At 53.9% G+C, this 20610-nt stretch overlaps 1 protein-coding gene across 1 annotated transcript in view; it reads right to left on the bottom strand.

The window, feature by feature from the left end:
- The window catches only part of FBXO41 (F-box protein 41), a 34960-nt gene extending 15304 nt beyond the window's left edge, over positions 1–19656 (bottom strand). Inside the window, exons 1-7 of the mRNA XM_032764866.2 lie at positions 18628–19656; positions 11194–11404; positions 10205–10284; positions 7756–8111; positions 4710–4951; positions 3798–3913; positions 1051–1203 (exon numbers count right to left, since the gene is read on the bottom strand). Of these exons, the coding sequence (XP_032620757.1) occupies positions 1051–1203; positions 3798–3913; positions 4710–4951; positions 7756–8111; positions 10205–10284; positions 11194–11404; positions 18628–19358 (1889 nt within the window). The 5' untranslated portion in view covers positions 19359–19656. The remainder of the gene's footprint in view (positions 1–1050; positions 1204–3797; positions 3914–4709; positions 4952–7755; positions 8112–10204; positions 10285–11193; positions 11405–18627) is intronic.
- Between the last annotated feature and the right edge of the window lie 954 nt (positions 19657–20610).

Here is a 20610-nt window from a genome sequence, read left to right as displayed (position 1 = left end):
AGGAGAGTGGTGAAGCTCTGGAATGGGTTACCTAGGGAGGTGGTAGAATCTCCATCCTTAGAGGTTTTTAAGGCCCGGCTTGACAAAGCCCTGGCTGAGATGATTTAGTTGGTGTTGGTCCTGCTTTGAGCAGGGGATTGGACTAGATACCTCCTGAGGTCCCTTCCAGCCCTGAGATTCTGTGATTCTATGAATCTCTAGCTGGTCTAGGTGCCACTAGAGGGGGAACAGAGTGCCACAGCAAGCAGGCCTGGGTGACACCGTGTGCACTCTCCCTGGGCTCTCCCCAGTCAGGGACAATGCGTGCATGGATAGGGTGGTGCCCTGCAATTGCCCACACCATGGATAAAGAGGCCGAGAAGCCTCTGTCGGTCTGGCACTAGACAGCACGTCTACAATAGGAAAGACCTAGAATGCCACCCCTGTCTCTCATACTGACAGAGCCAGACATCCCCAATACCACCAAACCCTCAGCTCCCAACCCTCCCCCCGCACAGTCTCTTCAGAGGCTCATTGTCTGCTGCACCAGGAAGCACCTGGCACTTGAGAGAGGAACAAGATTCGGAGGGCAACTAACAGACGGCGCGGCTTGGAGAGGTGGGGCTGCAAAGGGGGCAAGTGCCAGCTAATCCAGGGCACTGGAGCCTCCTGCCACTGACCAGAACAGTGTAGGGAAGTTTGCATCCCCAGATGTCTAGGGCTGGGTCCGTGTATCAGGGCAGGGGGCCCAGTTTGACCCAGTCATCCAGGAGTAGGTCCCACAGACTGGGCCTAGTGCTGGGGATTCTGGAAGCCTCAGGGACATCGATTGGATTCCACGTGGTCTGGGCAGGCTCAGCCTTTCCCAGTTCCTGGCTACCTCAACCCCCTTCTGCATAAGAGCAGCAGGACAGACACCAAGCAGGAGCCTGAGGACTAAGCCACCAAGTCCCAAGTCCACGGCCCTTCCCACGCACAGCTCAGTGAGATGCTCTAAGCGGCCGGCAGCCCGCCTCCCTCCAGCGCATGCCCCACGGCTAGGTCCGGCAGGCCCAGGACTCGTGCACATACCGATAGGTGACGGCTTGAAGCGCCCGGCAGTAGCAGCTGGCCAGCCAGAGGGAGCGATCTGTCAGGATGTTGGGGCAGTGTGAAATCCTCAGGATGAGCAAGTTCCTGCCCGTGGCCTTCAGCAAGGACTCCAGCCCGGCTTCGAGGCAGCCCCTGAGGAGACGGAACCAGCAGGGAAGGGGGAGAGAGAGCTCAGCAGCAGCGCTCACTGCTACCCCTGCTCTCAAAGGGCAACATGGGAAATGTAGCCCCGAAAGCCCAGTGGCCAGGCCAGAGAGAAGCTGCTGGGAGGAAAGGTGGAGCCCCATTCCCTGGGACACTTCACCTGGGACTGAGAAAAAGCCACAAGGAGCAGCCCTGCCCCTGCCAAGGGCATGGACTAGAGTCCAGAGCCTCAAAGGTATTCGGGTGCTGAACTCCCAGGGATTTCAATGGAAATTAGCTGCCGAAGTACCTTTGAGGATCCGGGCCTGGACGACATAGCTCGCTCCCACCTGTCAGTGCAGCCATGCTGCGATGAAGGCCACCTCCTCTTCCACAGCCTTGCTCGTCACATTTGGTTTGGGTGGCGGGGGGCCAGGCCAGGCAACCCTACGCGGGTGTTCCCCCTCCCTTGCCCTGTCCGCCTGACCCAGATTCGCGGAATACCAAGGGCAGATCCGGACCCCACAGGAAGGGTCTCAAGCACCCTTGATTAGTTTGGGTGATGGATTTGCTCCTTCTTCCTTCCCCTGCCTCATTGCAGGCTGTTTCTCCTCCATCCTCGCCTTTCCCCCTCCTCTTCTCCCATCCCAAGACGTCCTGGAGGCAGGTCACTAGCACCCTCACCCCGGCTGGAGACAAACACTGCCGAGGTCTCATTGACCTCCGCTACACAGATCTAAGACTGGCCTTTACCAACCCTCCATCAAACCTGTCCCCCAGTCCTGCCTCCACCATCCCAGCCTGTCCCCGGCCGGCTCTGTGCCCTTCAAGCCCAGCTTTGTTCAGATAAATACCACAGCAAACATCCCCAGCTCCTGCCAGCAGGAGTTTCAGTCCTGCCCGGCAATGGAGTGTAAACAGAGTCAAGATGAGCTCTACCCTGACATCTGGTGGTGAATTATGGGGAGTGTGGAAAGGAATTTCAGGTATTTGCATTGGCACACCCACCCCACCTAGCATAGCCCACGGCAGCCTGGGATGGTTATTTTGACAGCTCTGGGATCCCCAATTTCTTTGTTATTGGGGCAGGAGGAATAAAGTGTTGTCACCCTGATTATGTGAATGAGGAACTATGAGACTGCTATATGACAGAGATATCTCAACATCAATTAAGTAGCACTTGCTAGATAAGGGACATGGGTGCCAAAACCCAGTGAAATGAGAGAGGTTGGGAACTGGTGTGCACACCTAATGGTATGGGCCCCTTTTGAGGGCCTGGAACACCAATAGCACATCCTCCTCTCTCCACTGTTGAAGAGCAGAGCTAATTTTGAATCCATTAGGAGTCCATCTAGAGGCTGCTGAGCTGAATTCATGCTGGGTCAATGGTGCACCAGCACCTGGGCTCCCCTACTACAAGCTGTGTAGTAGGGGAGCCTGAAGATCTATCGCTAAGCGACTGGCAAAGCGGAGCAGTTTGCAGCACGTTGGAGCAGCCCACGGAACAGTGAGCGGAGTGGAGCAGTTTGCGGGAGCGGCTCACAGGTTGACTGGAGGAGCGGCACAGCTGATGGAGTAGAGCTGGTCGTGGTGAAGGCTGCAACAGAACTCCACAGAGAGGTGGAGCAGTTAGCCCCCCTGGCCCCGTAAGGTGCCCCTTAACAGCCTTTGTACACCCCTCCATTTCCACCCAGGCTGGAGATGGGGGGGGGGGACCCTGCAGATAAACTTTTGAACTCTGGGGTTCAGAGACTTTTGGGTTGTTGGACTTTGGGGTGATTGGACTTAAGACCCTAAGGGGGAAAGGACATTGCCAAACGTACTTGGAGGTGGGTTTTTTTGCTTAGGATTTGTGTTATAATTCTGTTTGTGGTGTTTCTCCAACATGATGCTGCATTGTTTCCCTTCTTTATTAAAAGGATTTTGCTACACTCGGACTCCATGCTTGCGAGTGGGGAAGTATTGCCTCCTAGAGGCGCCCAGGGCGGGGGCTATGTAATTGTCCTAGGCCACTGGGTGGGGGCTCGAGCCGGTTTTGCATTGTGTTATTGAAATGGAACCCCTGGATACTGAACCCGGCCCTTGTTGCTGCCAACTCAGAGGGGCAGAAGGATTACAGGAGTATTAACAGTGGGGGAATCCTAGTATTTTGGATGAGCAGGGACTGCATTTCTGATAGCGACCAAAGCACTAAAGGAGGGGTTCTCAACTGTGGGTGGGGGCCACCCTGCCTGTTCTGTATCAGTCGATGAGAGGGGGTTCCCAGGGGTCCCATAGAGGTACTGGGATGGGAATGGGGGCTCTGGTATGGAAGAGACTGAGACGCACCAGCACTAAGCAATCCCAGGGAGAGGAACCAAAGCACTGATAACCGGGGGTCTCTTCAGGGCAGGAGCCCTTGCAGCTTGGAAGCTATTAACGTTCTCCCAGTGGAGCATTAAATGGACAAGCCAGAGCTACTGCAGCAGTGATGTCACTATGTGACAACAGAGACCCAGGTATTAAAAGGTCAGCGACGCTGCCCGTGTTGGCAAATGAGCTCCTTATGGAAACGGACAGATTGGCTATGGAGGTGGAAAGGGGAGTGTCTCGTGGGGGCTCACCGGGTGCTTTTCATGTACTCCTCCTTGCTCTCCTTCTTCCCTCTTAGCCGTGGCTTGAGGTTCTGCAGCGTGAGGGAGTGCGTCTGGGTGCACCATTGTGACAGCATGCCCAGGAACTGCAGGGGAAAGCCAGACCCCCCGCCCGGTGAGAAAGAGACGCGTGCCAGGACAGGAGAACCTGCAACCAGGAGAGACAGCGCCGGACTCTCCCCCTGCCCTGGGTGGGGATGGTGGGGCCAGAGCACCACTCGCGCACACACACACACTCATGCACAGGATGTGTCTACACTGCAAACAAATACCCGGTCCCCCATGGCGCCAAGTCCCAGTGTTCTGGTTGCAAGGCTAAAAATAGCAGAGTAGATATTCCCAGTCGGGCCAGAGCCTGGCCTCTGAAACCCGGCGAAGGGGGAGATTCAGTGCGAGCCGGAACATCTACACTGCAGCCCCAGGCTCGGAGACTCAGTGCCGTGGGGTTTTCTTTGCAGCGTGGCCGTATCCACAGAGGGAGAGGTGCGCATGCTCTAGCTGTCAACGAAGACCTTGGAGATAGCAGCCCCAAACAACACGCACAAACACACACACGCAGCTGCCATCACAGACCGGTCCAGAGGACAACACGCACAAACACACATGTACATCTACATCGCTGTGCACACACCAACTGAAGAGGGTTTTTTGGTAAATGAAAATGTTTCAGCTACTGGAAAAACCCGTTTTTCATGTATCAAAAAATGTCCAGCCCAATTTCGACAGAAAACCGGGGCTCAGAAACAAAGGGCGGGGCTGCATCAGCCCCTAAGAAACGGGCCCCACACTGCTGCCCTCTTTGATGTTTCCATGGGCCTGGCTCTGCCCCAGGGTGTTCCCTGGGGGGCCTGGATGGAACCCCACAGCTGGCCGGCCCTTTACCTTCGATGAAACCCTGGCGTTCTCCAGCAGCACCCGGGTCCACACGGCAGGGTGGCGTGCCACGAATTTCCAGTCCTTGCAGACCTCGGCAGCCTTCAGCAGGGTCTTGGTGTCGAGGTAGGTGAAGATGCAGAAGAGAGCAGCTCGCATCTTGAGAATCTCCGGGCTGATCACCTCGTTGGAGCGGGACGGGCTGCCTCTCTCAGGCCGGACGACCTTCCTGCCGCCCCCCTCAGATCTGGCTGTGTGACAAACACCATCAGCGGGGGCATTGTGCAGGGGGGGGAACAATACAGGAGAGCGGCTGGGGGGTAGGGGTGGCGTTTGTGGATATAGTTTTCCCAGGCATTTAACAGCTCCCTGTGCCTCAACGTGCATTCAAAACAATAACCCTTCACCCTCTTCTAGCACCTTCCCTCCGGGGATCTCGAAACATTTTATAAACAACAACAGATGTTCCAGGAGTTTGGTCTGTATCGTTATCCCCATTTGAACAAGGGGGAAACTGAGGCACAGAGTGGTGCAGTGACTTGCCAAAGGTCAAAGAGAACAACGGAACCCAGGAGTCCTGAATCCCAGTCTGTCCCCTCCCCACCATGAATGGAATCAAGGAGTCCTGAGTCCCAGCCCCCGCCCTTCTCAGGAATAGAACCCAGGAGTCCTGAACCTCAGCAACCTCCAATCTACCCACAAATGGAATCAGGAATCCTGAATCCCAGTCAGTTTCCCACCCCCCAGGAAAGGAACCCAGGAATCTGGAATCCCAGTCGGCCCTCTCCTGCCCAAGGAATGGAAGCAGGAGTCCACCTCCGTCCCTCCATGAAAGCAGCAGGGTAGGCCAGCTGGCCCCCGCACTGCCCCACCACGGGCCTCAACCTCAGCCAGGGGCATCTTCTCCCGTGGCGAGAGGCTAGTTCGTTTTCCAGCTCACCCTGGGTTGCTGCAGCAGCAAATCAATGTGCCTGGGGAGGGAGGGAGGAGACCAAACATGCCGGAGAGGGATAGCTCAGTGGTTTGGAGCATTGGCCTACTAAACCCAGAGTGGTGAGTTCAATACTTGAGGGGGCCATGTAGGATCTGGGGCAAAAATCAGTATTTGGTCCTGCTAGTGAAGGCAGGAGACTGGACTCAATGACCTTCAAAGTCCCTTCCAGTTCTATGAGATAGGTACATCACCTGTTGAATGGAGCTGAAATGTGACCCCTGCAACTCATCTCACTCAAGCCATGAGTGAACCAGGCTGGGGTTTAGATCTGGGGTGTGGCTGTGAAATGCATCCCTGCTTTTATCGACCCCACTGACCCGTCCTCCTCCTTCCTAGCAGAGAGGGCCTGGCTAGTGTGGGTACCGTACCAAGCACATCTCCCACTGAGGGGAGACCCCATGCCATTTCATAGACCTGGTGTAATCACAACTCCAGTGGCCCAAACAGAGTGACAACTGTTTACACGGGCTCTGAATCTGGCCTCATGTCTCAGCATTAGCTCTGATGGCCTGGGACCTCCCTCAATCGTCCCCTAACACACTTTGGATGTGCAAGAAAAAACATTCCTGATGCCCCGGCTTGCTGTGTTTTAGCTGCTCCATCGCTACGGTAACCGAGTTCACCTCTCTGGCAGAATGGTGTTGAAAAAGTCAGGACTCTCATTTACAGTGCTAACACCTCCCATACCCTCTCTCGTCCAGGAGAATCCTGCCCACGCTCTCTAGATCACTTCACTCAGCCCTGTGCAGCCAGTTCTGGGGTGGAACACAGCAGCTGCCACTATCATCTGGGACATCCTGTGTTAGGCAGGAGGTCAGACTAGATGATGGGGACGGACCCTTCTGGTCTGTGAAGATGAGAAGAAGAGCATTGTGTCTTGTGGAAGCTGCAGAGGGAACTGAAGGAGGCAGAACATAATTATGGGGATTTGTGTCATTTTTATGGAAAGCGCCAGGGGACCTTTAACAACCACAAAGGGGTAGGAAGACTGGGGGAGAGGAATAGCTCAGTGATTTGAGCATTGGCCTGCTAAACCCAGGGTTGTGAGTTCAGTCCTCAAAAGGACCATTTAGGGATTGGAGGCAAAAATTTGTCTGGGGATTGGTTCTGCTTTGAGCAGGGGGTGGGACTAGATACCTCCTAAGGTCCCTTCCAATCCTGATATTCTATGATTACTGGCCTGGATCCAGCCCAGGGTCCATGTAGATCACCAGCTCCAGCTGCCTTAGAGGAAGGCATAAGAACCCAACACAGCAGATATGGGATAATCTGCTCCAAGAAAGGTCTTGTCCTGGTCTCTAATTGCTAGAGATCACTTTAAGCCCCAGGAGGTCTAGCATCTCTTTCAGTGTTTTTATCATTAGTTATGCAGGGTTTGGACATTCCCAATAGCCATATCCATCTTTGCAACTTGCTAAATTCTTGACTTTCTATCAATCCATGGGGTGGCCTCAGCCAGAGACCATGTGCAGCCCAATCTCCCTTCTCTAGGGCAGGGATCATTTTACAGACTTTTATCCAGTCTCCTCCTATGCGTCTTCTTTCTCAAGTAACAGTCCCATATTTTCCCAGGCCCTCGATCATTCTGGTCACCCTTCTCTGACCCCCTCCAACTCTGCACTATCCATTGTCAGATGGGGTGCCCAGCCCTGCATCCAGTCTCCAGATGAGGCCGCCCCATTGATTTGGAGAAAGGCATTCGAATATTTTCCGTGTTATTCTCCACCCCACTCCTGCTTCATCCCATGGTCTTGATTGTGATTTTTGGCTTCAGCGGCATGTCGAGCAGAGGTTTTCACTGAGCGGCCCAGGTCCATTACAAGAGCAGACACAGTCCATCGAGTAGCTTAATGTGCATGACTTCGGAGCTCGGTTTTCCATCTCCCCCAGGCGCCATTGCCTTCCCATCCTTCACCAGGCTGGAGGTGCAGGATTTAGGGGGAAGAGCGCCACCTACTGAACTGTCACCACCACTGCGGGGGTTTCCCAGCCAACTGTGGGTCAGGGTCACCCCTGTGTCCAGGCAATGGGGTTCCCCTCACCACCGGAATGGAGACTCACCCATCAGCCTGCAGCTGTTGAGGGGCCTTGCCATGTTCGGCTCCGGTGGGATGCAGGGGTCCTGTTCCCACACCTCGGCCTCCGACTCGGTCGTCCTGGAGCCCACATCCGAGATGTCCCCCTCCTCCCCCTCGGTGCTGTTGCGGTACGGCCTGCGGTGCCAGTTCTGGATGGCCTGCCTCCGGAGCCCCGAGCTGCGGGCCGCTGCAGGCCGCTCGAAGCCACCGTCCATGCCCCGGCTCTGCCCGCCATGGTAGGGGTGCCCGTCGGTGTTCTCCTCCGGCTGGTACAGCTCAGCGCCATCGCTCTCATAGCAGCCAGAGCTCTGGGAGATGGCCTTCACCCGGCTGGAGGCCCTGCAGGGATATGCAGCCATGAGCAGGGTGGCAGGGAACTGGATCCAGAGCTCCAGGAACTGTGGGGGGGCTGTGCACTCTGCACCCAAAAGCCCTGCTTACAGAAGAGCCCCCTGTTTATTTCAAGGACATGGAGGGGTCTCTGTATCTCGATGGCGAAGACGTGGCAAGGGGATAGCTCATCTGGAGCATGCAGGGCTAACAGTCGCCCGTCAGATGCTCCCAGCCCGCAGCTTCCCTGAGTTTCTAGAACAGTTTGCCTAAAGTCGCTCGACATTCCCCCACCTGGCACTGGGGGGGCCCCCAGACCTACGAGGCAGCCGGCCCTTTGCAGCAGGTGGCGAGGAGGCCAGCTGATTAGCTGTAGAGAAGTCAGGCTCGGGGCAGCCTGGGATGCATGAACCTGGTTTAATTGGGACTTCATTAAAACAGAGGTTGTGCTGCATTTGGTTCCTCTAGTCCCCTGCCCCTGCCTCGTCTACACTGTGATCACAGGGCGTGAATGCGGCTCAGCTTTCATCTGCCTAGCCTGGAGCAGGGAAGCCGTGGCAACCTGCACTTCAGCATGGGTCACCTGGAACCCTGGATAGGTACTGGTGGGACTCACCTGTGCTGAAGGCTGCGGCTAGTAGCTGGGCTAGCTAGGGTTCATCTACACAAAGGGCTGTCATGCCCTGTGGTCACAGTGCAGACAGACCCAGGGAGGGCGGGGATGGGGTCTAGGTGGCATTTCCCAGAAATCAGCCATTTGGAGGACAGGCAACGAGGAGAAAGCGGGCACCTGGCCAGTCCATACTGTAGCTCCAGGGAATGTGAAGGGGATACCTAGGAGGCGGAGTCTAGGATAAAGGGCTAAACTCCCCTTAACACTCCCGTGCTTACAATGGCCAAACGTAAAGAGCTAGTGGGCCAAACCCATCTCTGGGGTAATGCCACTAAATCAAGAGAGTTATGTTAGCGATGAATCTACCGCCATAGGGCAAAAAGATGCACCATCAGCTATTTGAATGTACAGTAGGTTCTGCTTAATAGCAACCCGGATATGGACAAGTCCCGGTTAACAGCAACATCCCATCCTAGTGACTTTAAAGTTCATAGGATTCGGATATCGGCATGCACTTACTAGCAGCACTTTGTGGAGGAAAGGTCCCAACTGCAGGCAGTCTTGCAAGGCTGCAGCCGGTGAAAGAAGTGCTGGGATGTGCCTTACTTGCCTGCGGCCGGTGCTCAGCATGTCCTGGAGCTTCCTCCGGGGCTGCAGCCCTGCAAACCTGCCTGCATACAGGACCACACAGGAGTTAAGGGTGTTCAAGGGGAGGCTGTGGGCAAGGCAGTAGCGGGGAGAGAGGCTGCTGCAGCCTGGGTGATTCAAATGCAACTTCAGCCTCACGTATGGGGCAAATGCACCTTAGCTGCTTGGAAACACTATCAAAAGAGGCCGGATGTCAAAACATCTCCGTCCTCGTCTAGTAAAGATTTCTGACAGCCCAATGTTACACCTTGGTGCTTCCCACAAGATCACAAGGAGAGAAGAGAAGAATCAACCCACCCAGCTATCCCGATTCCTTCAGATCTCTGACTTCAAAGCATTTATACAACTCAGCTTGAGATCAGTTATACAGATGTGTCCTGCTGTGACGTTCTCCCCCAGCCCCCAATGGACTGGGCAGACCCACAGCCACCCAGGTCCAAGTTTGAAAGAAAATAAAGACAGATTAAAAGGAAAACAATGCCATCCTTCATGCTACTCCTACTGGCTGTGAACCCAGGAAGGCTCAGCACATGCAAAGAAGCTAGAAAGCAGAATTTCAGGCTGTCGCAGAAGACGGTTTCTGGGTGGGCATTCGCCAGCCGCCGGCAGAGAATTCCACTGGAAAGGAACCACAAGCTTCTTCCACGTCCCGGGGACCACCAGCAAAACACACTCAGCCAGCCCCACCATCTGCTGGAGAGGATATGAGCCAGGAGTTGCACATACATGGATGACATAGGCACTGATCCAGGCCCAGCTCTGTTTCATGCTGAGAATTGCTCAGCATCCTTTTCCCACGGGGGAGCCTAAGACAAGGCCAAGGCGTATGGAGATTGCTTACCCAGTGCTAGAGGACGATCTCTGATTGGACTCCGCGAAGGAGCTGTGGACAGCTGCCCCGGGGCTGGCGTGCCTGTCCCTCTGGAGCGAAAGGAAGGAAGAAAAGGAGACCAGACACTGAAACTTATTCAGTTAGGGAAAAGCCAGCTGGCTAAAGCCTCCCCTGGGGGATAACCTGACTGCGTGTGGACATACCAGGCACTGAGAGGTGACACTGGTGTAATAACGCCAATATCAGTAGATCACCAGGATGCAATGCAGCATCTCCAGTAAAACAGCTCCTTGGCCAGCTGTGCCATATGGGCAAACAGAGTCGGTTCCAGCCCCGGCACAATTCCCAGCACACCTTGGAGTCTGCTCCTCAGTCCAAACATGCAGGATGAGACCAACAAAACCTCCCATTTATACAGCACCTTGCACTTTACAGGCTGGGCTTGACTTGCCCTTGAAATGTGGCCACTTCTGGGGTGCACTGTGCATGCTGTTGTGCACCAAGAGCACTACACAGAAAGGGAGACTGAAGAGAAGATTGCCCCCCCCCCCAAATCCACACTTATTTTTTTTTCTTAACATTGAAGGTTGTTCCTTAGGTTGGAAACTGTGGGCGGAGCCTGGGGCTAACAGCCCTGCTCTAGCAAGAGCACTAGGGGAGCTTTTAATAGTAGCTACGTCGGGACGGAAGGGACCTCAAGTGGTCAATTAGTCCACTGCATCAGTCTCCTCAAGTAGTGATGGGACAGAGGCCTCCCATGAACCACCACCACCACCACCACCACCACCCCCTAGTTCCAGAACAACATTTTCCATTGTGGTCTCCCATCCAACATTGATCTCACTCAATGTTGCTTAGCTTGCAATGCAAGCAGCCCTTACTACACAATAGCACAGGTGGGACAGATAAGGCTGGCAAATGCACCCAGGGAGGAGCGTGGCTTCCCATAGGGCATGGCAAGCAACAGACACAATTGGCCCGACACTAAAAGGAGATACCGGTCTGCTGGCACCCTTGGAGCCGGGCACGCTGCACCTTCCCAGGCTGCCGTTAGGGGTGGTGCTGCAGCTGCTGCTGATGATCTGGAGCTGCTTCTCCGCCCGGTCGGCCCGGTCCAGGAGCTCCTCGATGAACTGCTGCAGCCGCACCTTGGCGTTGGCCTCGCGGGCCGCCGTCTCCTTGAGGAACTGGTCTATCTGGACGACCTCCCTGGTGCAGGGGAGACAGCAAGAGGCAGAGGTGAAAACGCAGTAAGGCCACCCTTCCCCCGGCAGATCCCGCCGCCCTCTGCCACACGGCAGCTCGCAAAGCTCTGGGAGCCAGAGGAGTATCGCCAGCCCTGTTCGAACAACCAGGAAACTGAGGCACAAAGGTTAGTGGTCTGATTTCCAGAGGTGCCAAGCCCCTGCCACCTCCAACTCTCCACCCATAAACCCACCCCAACCCTTCCCTTGGCCTACCTCATCATATAACCCTGCCCATGATTCCACCCCACCCAACCTCCTCCCACCCTGATCCCCTTCAAGCTCTGCCCCACATCCCTGCACCAGTTCCAGTTCCTGGGGTCCAGCTGGGAGAGGAGAGGGGAAGGGAAGGGGATAGTATACTGAGGTACATTTCCAAGGGATTTAAGCTGTACATCCCCAGTGCAGGAGTCACCCAGCTCCCTGGATTCTTTGGGCCTGAGGCTAAGAGGTACAGAGAAGTTAGGGCTCCCACTGGCAGGAGTTACAGGTGCTCAGCGCTTGAGTCTAAATGAACCGGCCAATCTCATTGTCTATGTGTTATGAGAATCCTCTCCCTCTGTGCTCAGCAGCAGTCGATCATCCAGCCAGGGATGATGAGAGGCGCCCAAGAGAGATTGCGTTAAGTGGGGACGAGCTGCCCTGGCGGTGTCTCTCCTGAACTATATCCCTGTTCGCTCTCTGCTCACCCGCTTAACCCGACACCTTAATGGGGCTAATCCCACTGACTGCCATTCATCCTCTCACAGGCCGGCCTTGCTGGGCCCGGGGCACCAGGAAGATACTGGCCAGCTTTATCTTCTGTGCCAAGTTCAGACAGGCAGGGAACACGGGGTGCACGTGAACTCCGGAATCTTAACCTGGGGCCAACTCTGTCCTGCCAGTGACCTTAACCATCCCTCTTCAGGGTTTATCACTGAGGGAAGAGGTGTCGTCATGCTATTTTCCTTCTGATGCATTTAGATAGACTATTACAACCCCTGCTTTAGGGAAAGAAAGACCAAGGTACAAAGTGGTGAAATTACTTGCCCACCAAGTCTCAGATGCAGGTATCCTGGTGCCTTGTCCTGTGTTATAACCACGAGCTCACCCAGGAGATCTGCAACGGAGCTGGAAGTGGGATCCAGAGCTCCTGGCAGACTGGATTTCTTGGGCGGGGTCATCTCGGCCAGGAGTGAAAGTAACTTAAAGGACTTACTGGTATGCAGGGCCGGGGTCCTGAGGGGGGCAGTGAGGGCGCAACCAGAAGGGGGCAGAGCCAGGAGACTTCTCTAGCCAGATTGGCTGCGTTGGGAGGGGCTGACATGGAGGACATTCAGCATCAGATAGGTCACTTCTGTCAACCAGAGGCACTTGGCTGGAACAGAGGGCTCGGAAAACAGGACCTGCTACTTCCCACTGAAGCATCTCTGGCTGCTAAGCCCTGGATCCTGCTCCGTTTAATAGCAGAGCAACAGGAATCATGGGGGTCACGTCACACCTCGTGGATGGGGCCAGGGCAATGGGGAAAGCTGTTCACAGATTCTGCCTAATAGCCCCCTATGGGCCTGATCCTGCCCCTCTGCCCTTCGGACCCTAGCTAGCGGTGTCCCTCACTCGCCAATAAACAGAGTCGGGGCTTGGATCGCCCGGGCCTCAGCTACTCCGGCAGCCTGGTGCCACCACTAATGTCACAACCCTGTGGGAGCCAAGCCCATCTCTGACGCCCACTGCACAAGCCCTGGCAGGAAATTCTGGCATCAGGTAGAGGGTGAAAACAGCAACTGGAGCAGAGGAACTCTGGAGATGCCAGTTTATAAAAACGCTACAGTCGGAGTCACCTATTGCATTCACACCCATCCAGCGCGATCTCCTGCAGCAACGGCCCCCCGCACACTACAGTGACCATGGGAGTCACGACCAGGCTTGGGGTTATGACTGGAAAAAGACCCCAGCGTTATTTGCACATCAGGGCTGGACGGGTCAGAGGCTTCGTGAAAAGCGACAGGGCGTTTCCAGGCTAGGTCACTGGGTCAAATCCAGCCTAGCTCAGCAGTGCCCAACAATTGCGGGTGGACCCTGAATTGAGTCAGTTTCGGTCCGGTTCCTAGGGGAGCTGCTTCCCCCACCTGTGGAGGCAGAGCCATGCTCCCTACCCCAGAGTGGGGCCAGCCTGGTGTGTTGTACCGACAGCGCTATCCCGCGGTACGGCTGGGAAGCTGTGTGTCTGGGGCTCTGACTACCCCGGTTTTTATATTAAAAGGAGGGTGGAGAGCCCATCTCTTTGCAAATGCCCTTTTAAATGACCTAAGCACAGACAGGAGCTGAGCAATGGCATATGTTCTCATAGCTCCACCAGCCTCCCTGTGCCCTGTAGTATGCACCTCGCCTCCCTTTGGGGCTTGTTCCTTTTAGCTGCACCACAGCTGTGGGACAGCCTCTGAGTCTTCCACGGCCAGCAGCAGCCCTGCTGCAAAGGGAGCACAGAGGCTCGGTGCCAGCCGGATGGGGTCTCTCCGAGCCAGTTGCCAGGTGGGGGTGTTTGGTTTATAGCAGGGCGTGCCTGGCAAAATGCAAGTACCGGGGCAGAGGCTGTCTCTTAGTTCTGTACTTGGCTGGTGCCTAGTTCCTACGTGCTACGATCATTCATCGTTACAGGGTTTGGTGACTCAGTGTTGAGCGGCCACACAGTGACGCCTGCACCAGGACATCAGCCAGGAAGAAGCCTTCACCCGCGGAGGGCAATTCTCTCTCTCTCTCTCTTTCTGCTTGCAGCAAAGTGCTCCCTGCCCTGACGTGCAGCTCGTCACGCAGCCCCATACAAGTGTACTGTGATGCACGCCACAACCCAAGCAGCAGCACATCATTGCGTTGCGCCACTAATAGCTTCCCGCCACGACTGCGCCTCGCGGCCTCACGGACGTACTCCAGTGGACGTCCCCTGGAGGGAAACTGGGAATCAGCCTTGGCGTCTGAATGGAAATTTACAATAAAATCCCAAAGCCTAGAAACAGACCAGCTTCATCTCAGTATCCAACACAATTACCAGTGTGTGCATAGATCACTGAAAAATACACACCTGCCACCCACACGCCGCACTGCAGAATCCTGGAAAATCTCGCCTGTGACAGGAGCTTTTTGTAATAGGAAATGCACCAGCAGAAACACAGCATGTAAAGACACTTGCACCCCCTTTAGCAAAACTGTTTTTTGGTCCCCTCCGAATAAATACCTTCCTGGAGTCGTCATGCTAGAACATCTGAGGGACCCTGGAGAGGAGCTTGCAGCTCAGACTCGAGCTAGATTGGATGCATTGGAGTGATGCTACATGAGTGAGTAACCCCCTTGGACTTAATGGGACTCCTTAGATGTGCATTTGCAGAATCAGGGCCATGGTGAGCAATGAGGGCTTGCCACACACGCCAAGATTATTAGTGGCGTTATTTATCATTTACTCTGCAACAGCACCTAGGAGCCCCAGTAATAGGGTCCTGGTGCACTGCTAGGCACCGTACATTTTAATTGCTATTAGACAGGTGTATGAGGGTAGTGCCTACGAGCCCCAGTAACGGACCGGGACCTAGTGGTGTGAGGTGCTGTACAAACGCAGGCCAAAGAGATGGTCTCTGTCCATTACAGTCTAAGGACAAGGCCAGAGTCCCGCAGGTTTGTATTTGGGGGGTGATGGGGTGGAATAGGGAAGAGTCAATGGGGATGGGAGGAAGAAGGAGCAGGGCTGTCATAATTTAGATGCATCAGGTGATTATTAATTAGTATTATCTTTCTTTCCACCAAATCAAAGAACAGGGCCCCTTTGCGCGAGGTGCGGTACAAACATCAGAGAAAGAGGTTCTCTGCCCCAAGGAGCCTGCAGAGTCTCCGAAAAAGAACAAGGCAAAGAACCAATGAACTCTTCATGTGGGAGTGGACTGAAGATCTCAGGTTAAAAATGCATTCACAGTGCGCCCGCAGTGTAAGTGGGGAAAAAGTGTGTGTGCGTGGGTGGGGGGAGGCACAGCTGGCACGCACATGGAGAGCAGCTGGCAGAGAAAATGAGAAATAGGTTAAGTCTAGCCAAAGGGGTTAATGGGAGTCTCAAGGCCATTCACAACCATGTCAGGGAGAAACAAGGGCCAGGGAGAACCCAGAGCCACTCAGAAAGGAGGAGGAGGTTGAAATTAATGACCTGAAACTGGCGAAGGTGTCGAGCTCTTTTTGTAAGTGTGTCATTCCCCAAAAAGAAGTAGGAGCAATGGGAAGAATATTGATATTAATTGGGTCAGGAAATATTTGGAACACAGGCCCATACAGTAACTTCTGGCCCAGCTGCCATGCATCTTGGGGAAGTAGTGAGGAACTCACTGCACTGCTGACAATCACTGGGGGGAAATCCTGGGTGACTGAGACCAGAAGATGGGAAAATCAAACGTAGCGCTGATATTCAAACAGTGGAAGAAGAGAGACCCTGATGATTACGGCCTCATCTGTCCACGTTTATCCTTAGTGAAATGATTGAACAAATAACCACAGTAAAAACAGATCCCGAGTATGCACGATAAACAGACCAGCGAGCCATACGCAGCATTGAGAGGTTACAAGGAATAAATCAAGCCTAACAACCTTGACTGGCGCCTTTTTTTATAGGATTATAAATTTATCAGAAGTTGGGAATGCAGCCGATGTAACATACTGGGATTTTAGTCAAACATTTTATACCTTGGCTTGGGAAATCTTACTTGAAAAATTAATTTAAACTGGCAGGGATTTGAACACTGTTGCATGGATGGAAAATGGGCTGAAAGGCCATAAACAAAGGGTAATGATATATGGTAGTGTAGCAGATGAAGGGCAGGATGTGAGAGTAGGGTAGGAGTAGTGGCTGATGTCCCATCTTATTTGACATCTCCATTAATGATGTGGAAGGGAGAGTAGATGTCACATTAGTTAAATCCACAGAGGATCCTAAATAAGAGGCATTGTGACATCCGTAAGGACAAAGAGCTAACACAAAAGGACCTATCAGGTTAAGTCTTCAGCTTGCGTAAATCAGTGTAGTTCCTCTGAAGTCAATGAAGTTACTTTGATTTACACCAGCTGAGATCTGGCCGTTGGAGAAGCTGGAGATATGGACAGAAAATACAAGGGAAGACATCTGGGGGGAAATAATCCAAAGGACAGATCTTTGTTAGAAGGGTGAAATCTGGAAAGCAGATATGCTGAAGCAGCCTTCAGGTGGGAAGGGGAAAGCAGAACAGACCTGAGTTTGTGATGCAGTACAGCAACGGCAACATCAACACAAATGGTGGACTCCCTTGGCTCTATGCACAGAGACATCTCATTTCAGCACAGGGATGTCATGACAGCTCATTGGAAACCTTTTGCCAGCATTTGTATTTCAATGAAAACTGCCTTTCGGAAGAAATGTACATAGCGCAGGAAAATGTTTGGCATCAGCAATGTTTTTTCAGATTTTCACAGCAAATGTTTCAGATTCGGACAACTGAAAAGCAAAAGCAAATCACGTTTGGCTTTTTTAGCTGTCCGTTTTTCTCTGAAACGCCCACTGTTTTTCCACTGATGTTTCGGTGCCACCGAATATGTTTCAGAAAAATGTAGGTCTGGAAAGGGTCTCCTGGGCCATTAAGTCCAGTCCATGTTTTCCCAGGCAACCCTGTCACATCATCCTGTTCAGAAACTTACCAAGCTACATCTTAACCCTCTTTAGGTTCCCCCCACTGCCTGTTCCTATTGGGAGTCTGTTCCAGAACTGCCCTCCTCACATGGCTAGAAACACTTTTCTAATTTCCAGCCTTAACCTACTCATGGCCAATTAATTCCCATTTGGTCATGTGCCCACCTTTAGCTGAAATGACTCTTCTCCCTCCCTGGTATGTATCCCTCCAGATTTCATTTTCTTCTACATCATTCACAAGAAATAAAACACATCTCCCAGCTAGCTCTGGAGCAGGGGTAGGCAACCTATGGTACGGGTGCCGAAGGCGGCACACGAGCTGATTTTCAGTGGCACTCACACTGCCTGGGTCCTGGCCACCAGTCCGGGGGGCTCTGCATTTTAATTTAATTTTAAATGAAGCTTCTTATACATTTTACAAACCTTATTTACTTTACATAGAACAATAGTTTAGTTATATATTATAGACGTATAGAAAGAGATCTTCTAAAAACGTTAAAATGTATGACTGGCACGCGAAACCTTAAATTAGAGTGAATATATGAAGACCGGGCACAGCAGTTCTGAAAGGCTGCCGACCCCTGCTCTAGAGGGAATACTCCTTCACTGCAGGGGGTGCTGTGACCACCTCTGAAATATTGTATTGCATGGCAGGCATCATGGTGCCCAAACCGGGAGTGGAGTGGGGGAGAAGGGTTCAGAGAAGCGTAACAAAAACCATTGTGAGGCTGGAAGAACTGACTAAAGGGAAGAGAGGAAACAGATCTAGTGTGCCTAATGATTCCGGGCAGGGGACCAGATAGCCCAGGACTTGCAAGGCTCGAAACACCCAGAAGGGGAAGCAGATGCGAAGGCTAATGACTGGAGTTATGGAAGGAAAATAGGAAGGCTTCAATCAAGGAAGTCCTGCTTGTCAGGGAGATGGATCAAGCTGTGAAATAGCCTCAAAAGAGCGGAAGCCACATTGCTTGGGACATTTTAAAACTCGACTGGACTGATCACTAGACAACCTCCTGTAATGGATCAACCCTGCACTGGCTGCGAGGTATGGGTTGGAAGATCTCTTTCGGTCCTTTGCATCTCTAATGCCCGAGCATCAGAGCCTCAGTGCGTTTAAACGGGCATAAAACGAGGAATGGACATTTATGTGGCTAACAAAGTAGCCCCAGTTCTAACAGTTAGTGCTAACAGTCTGGAAGGAGTATGACAGCATTAAGCTTGGTAAAGCCAATCTAGATCCAGAAGGTCTCGTATGGCATGTCCTACATTCCTCGAGGGCATGGCTTATTGTCAATACGGCGGTGCTGATGGACAGCAGCTGAGGAGCTGGCCTGTATTTCTGTGACAATCACACACACACACACCCTGAGAGTGGAAACACACACACACAGAATCACACGTGAGCACAGAGACATGTGCACCGCTGCGGAAACATGAGAACACACGGAAGCACGTTAGTGTGCGCAAGGGAGCATACGCACATCTTCCCCTGCAAGGAAGATGGGGCAGAAACTCACTGTTGTTTGCGGGTCAGCTCCTGCTCCTTCTGCACCAGGTCCTGCTTGAGGGAAGCCAGCATCTCCACGCTGACGTCGACCTGGCGGGACAGCTCCATCGCCCGGTCCTCCAGCTCCTGCTTCTCCCGGCTCAGCCTCACGCTCTCCTGCTTGGCCTTCTCCAGCTCTGAGCTCTTCCGGTCCAGCTCCACCTGCAGCCGGCCCACTTGTGAGGCGATCTTCTGCTCCACCTCTTCCGTTAGCTTCTCCAGCCGCTTGTCCACCTCCAGCTTCTCGAAGGCCCGAACCTTCAGGCGGGTCAGGCCTTCCTCATAGGCAGCGTCCACAGCGGCAGCGGCGGCAGCAGCAGCAGGAGGGGTGGTGGCCGAGCTCATGGCCTTGCGGGTGAAGATCTCAGTCAGCGGGATCTCAATCTCGTGCACGTAACAGGATGCAGAGGACGACACGGGCTCCAGCTCGTTGGCCGAGATGAGGTCGCAGGCAAAGCGCTGCTCCTTGCTCTGGAAGGAGGTGCTCTCGAAGATGTCCCGGCGGGTGGCTGGGGTCAGCAGGGTGGCATCGGATGCCAAGGGGAAGACGGTGGCATCGCAGATGCTGTTGGTCTTGGAAAGGATATAGAGCGTCTCATAGGTGTGGTTGTACTCCAGGTGGGCCCGCAGCGAGGAGAGGCTCCGGAAACGCTTGTGTTCCCCGCAGCGTGGACAGCGGTAAGGCAGGTCCAGAGAGGCCATCCCTCAGCCAGAGCCGCTCCGCCTGCCACGCACCCCTCCACAGGACAGAAGCAGGGCTGCTGTCATGGTGCAGGCCAGGGGGCGGCGGGGGCACAGGGAGGGGTGCCGGTGCTGGGGGGAAGAGGGTACTGTGGGGCGGGGTGCTGACTCCTTAAGGGCATTTCCAGTTAAGGGCCAAGAGGCAGATGTGGCGAGCGGGCAGGTGGTGAGCCTGAGGGAGGTTGCTGCACCATCGGGCAACGCCGGCACTGGGCACTGAAAGAGAAAAACAACATCAGCGGTTCATGGGCAGTGCTTTCCCCTTCCCTCCCCCCACAACCCCTTTTCTTCACCCCCACAGCTACTACTTCTTGTTCCTTTCCTTTCCCTCAGGACCCCTTAGCTCTTCCCTCCCCCCCCCCGCAAACACCTGTCCTCCTCTCCCCCCCAGGCTGGAGGTTTTTAAGCCCCACTCTGTCTGTGAATGTTCACCTGAGATGGTTTTCCAGATGATCTGCTCTAGTCAAACTGGGAATTGTTCTCTGACCTGCAGGAGGTCAGACTAGCTGACCGCAATAGCCCCTTCTGCCCTCGAGTTCAGCCAGCCAAATGCTTGCTCCCCACCTGGGGGCATCAAACCCCTCCCTTGCGCCTGCCCCATCAGGTGGCTGCGATGCCACTTACAGAAGGCAAAGACAGCTCTTGTGCACATGAGACTCAGAGGAGGAACAAATGGTGGAGAAGAGAAAGATGGAAAGCCTGTGACAACAGTGCCCAGGGGGACGGTAGGTGCTGTCTCAGGGTGGGCTCTGGCTCCACCAGATTCAACGCCAAGGATGAATTTGACCGAAGGTGATCCAGGGACGACCACCAGGCACCAACAAATGGAAATCTCTGGCGATCTGCAATGGAGGGCCCAAGAGAAGGGCTTTCATAAAGTAATCTCTGTACCTCAGCACAAAACCCGCACACAAGGTGGTACAGCTGTTGTGGGCCAAGATTGAGATGTATTGATAGAGTAAGTTGTGTGGGGAACACAGGGGCTGGAATAGCAGCAGGCTGAGAGTCAGGAGCGAGAAACATTGGAAGAGCTGCGTAGGGCCCCCAGGAGGGGCTGCAGATAGGAGGAAGGGGCATTGGCAGAGTTTTGGGTGGGGAGCCCAGGGTTGGGATAGCAAGGGGCTGCGGGTTTAGATTGAGAGGCATTGGCAGAGCTGTGTGTGTGGGAAAAAACACGATTTCCTGAGGATAATAAGGCAACTGTTACCACCCC

Source organism: Chelonoidis abingdonii, chromosome 5 (assembly GCF_003597395.2).
Source record: "Chelonoidis abingdonii isolate Lonesome George chromosome 5, CheloAbing_2.0, whole genome shotgun sequence".
Classification (NCBI taxonomy): domain Eukaryota; kingdom Metazoa; phylum Chordata; order Testudines; family Testudinidae; genus Chelonoidis; species Chelonoidis abingdonii.
Note: the sequence above shows the minus strand (reverse complement) of the source record. Positions and strands in the feature narration are given on the sequence as shown.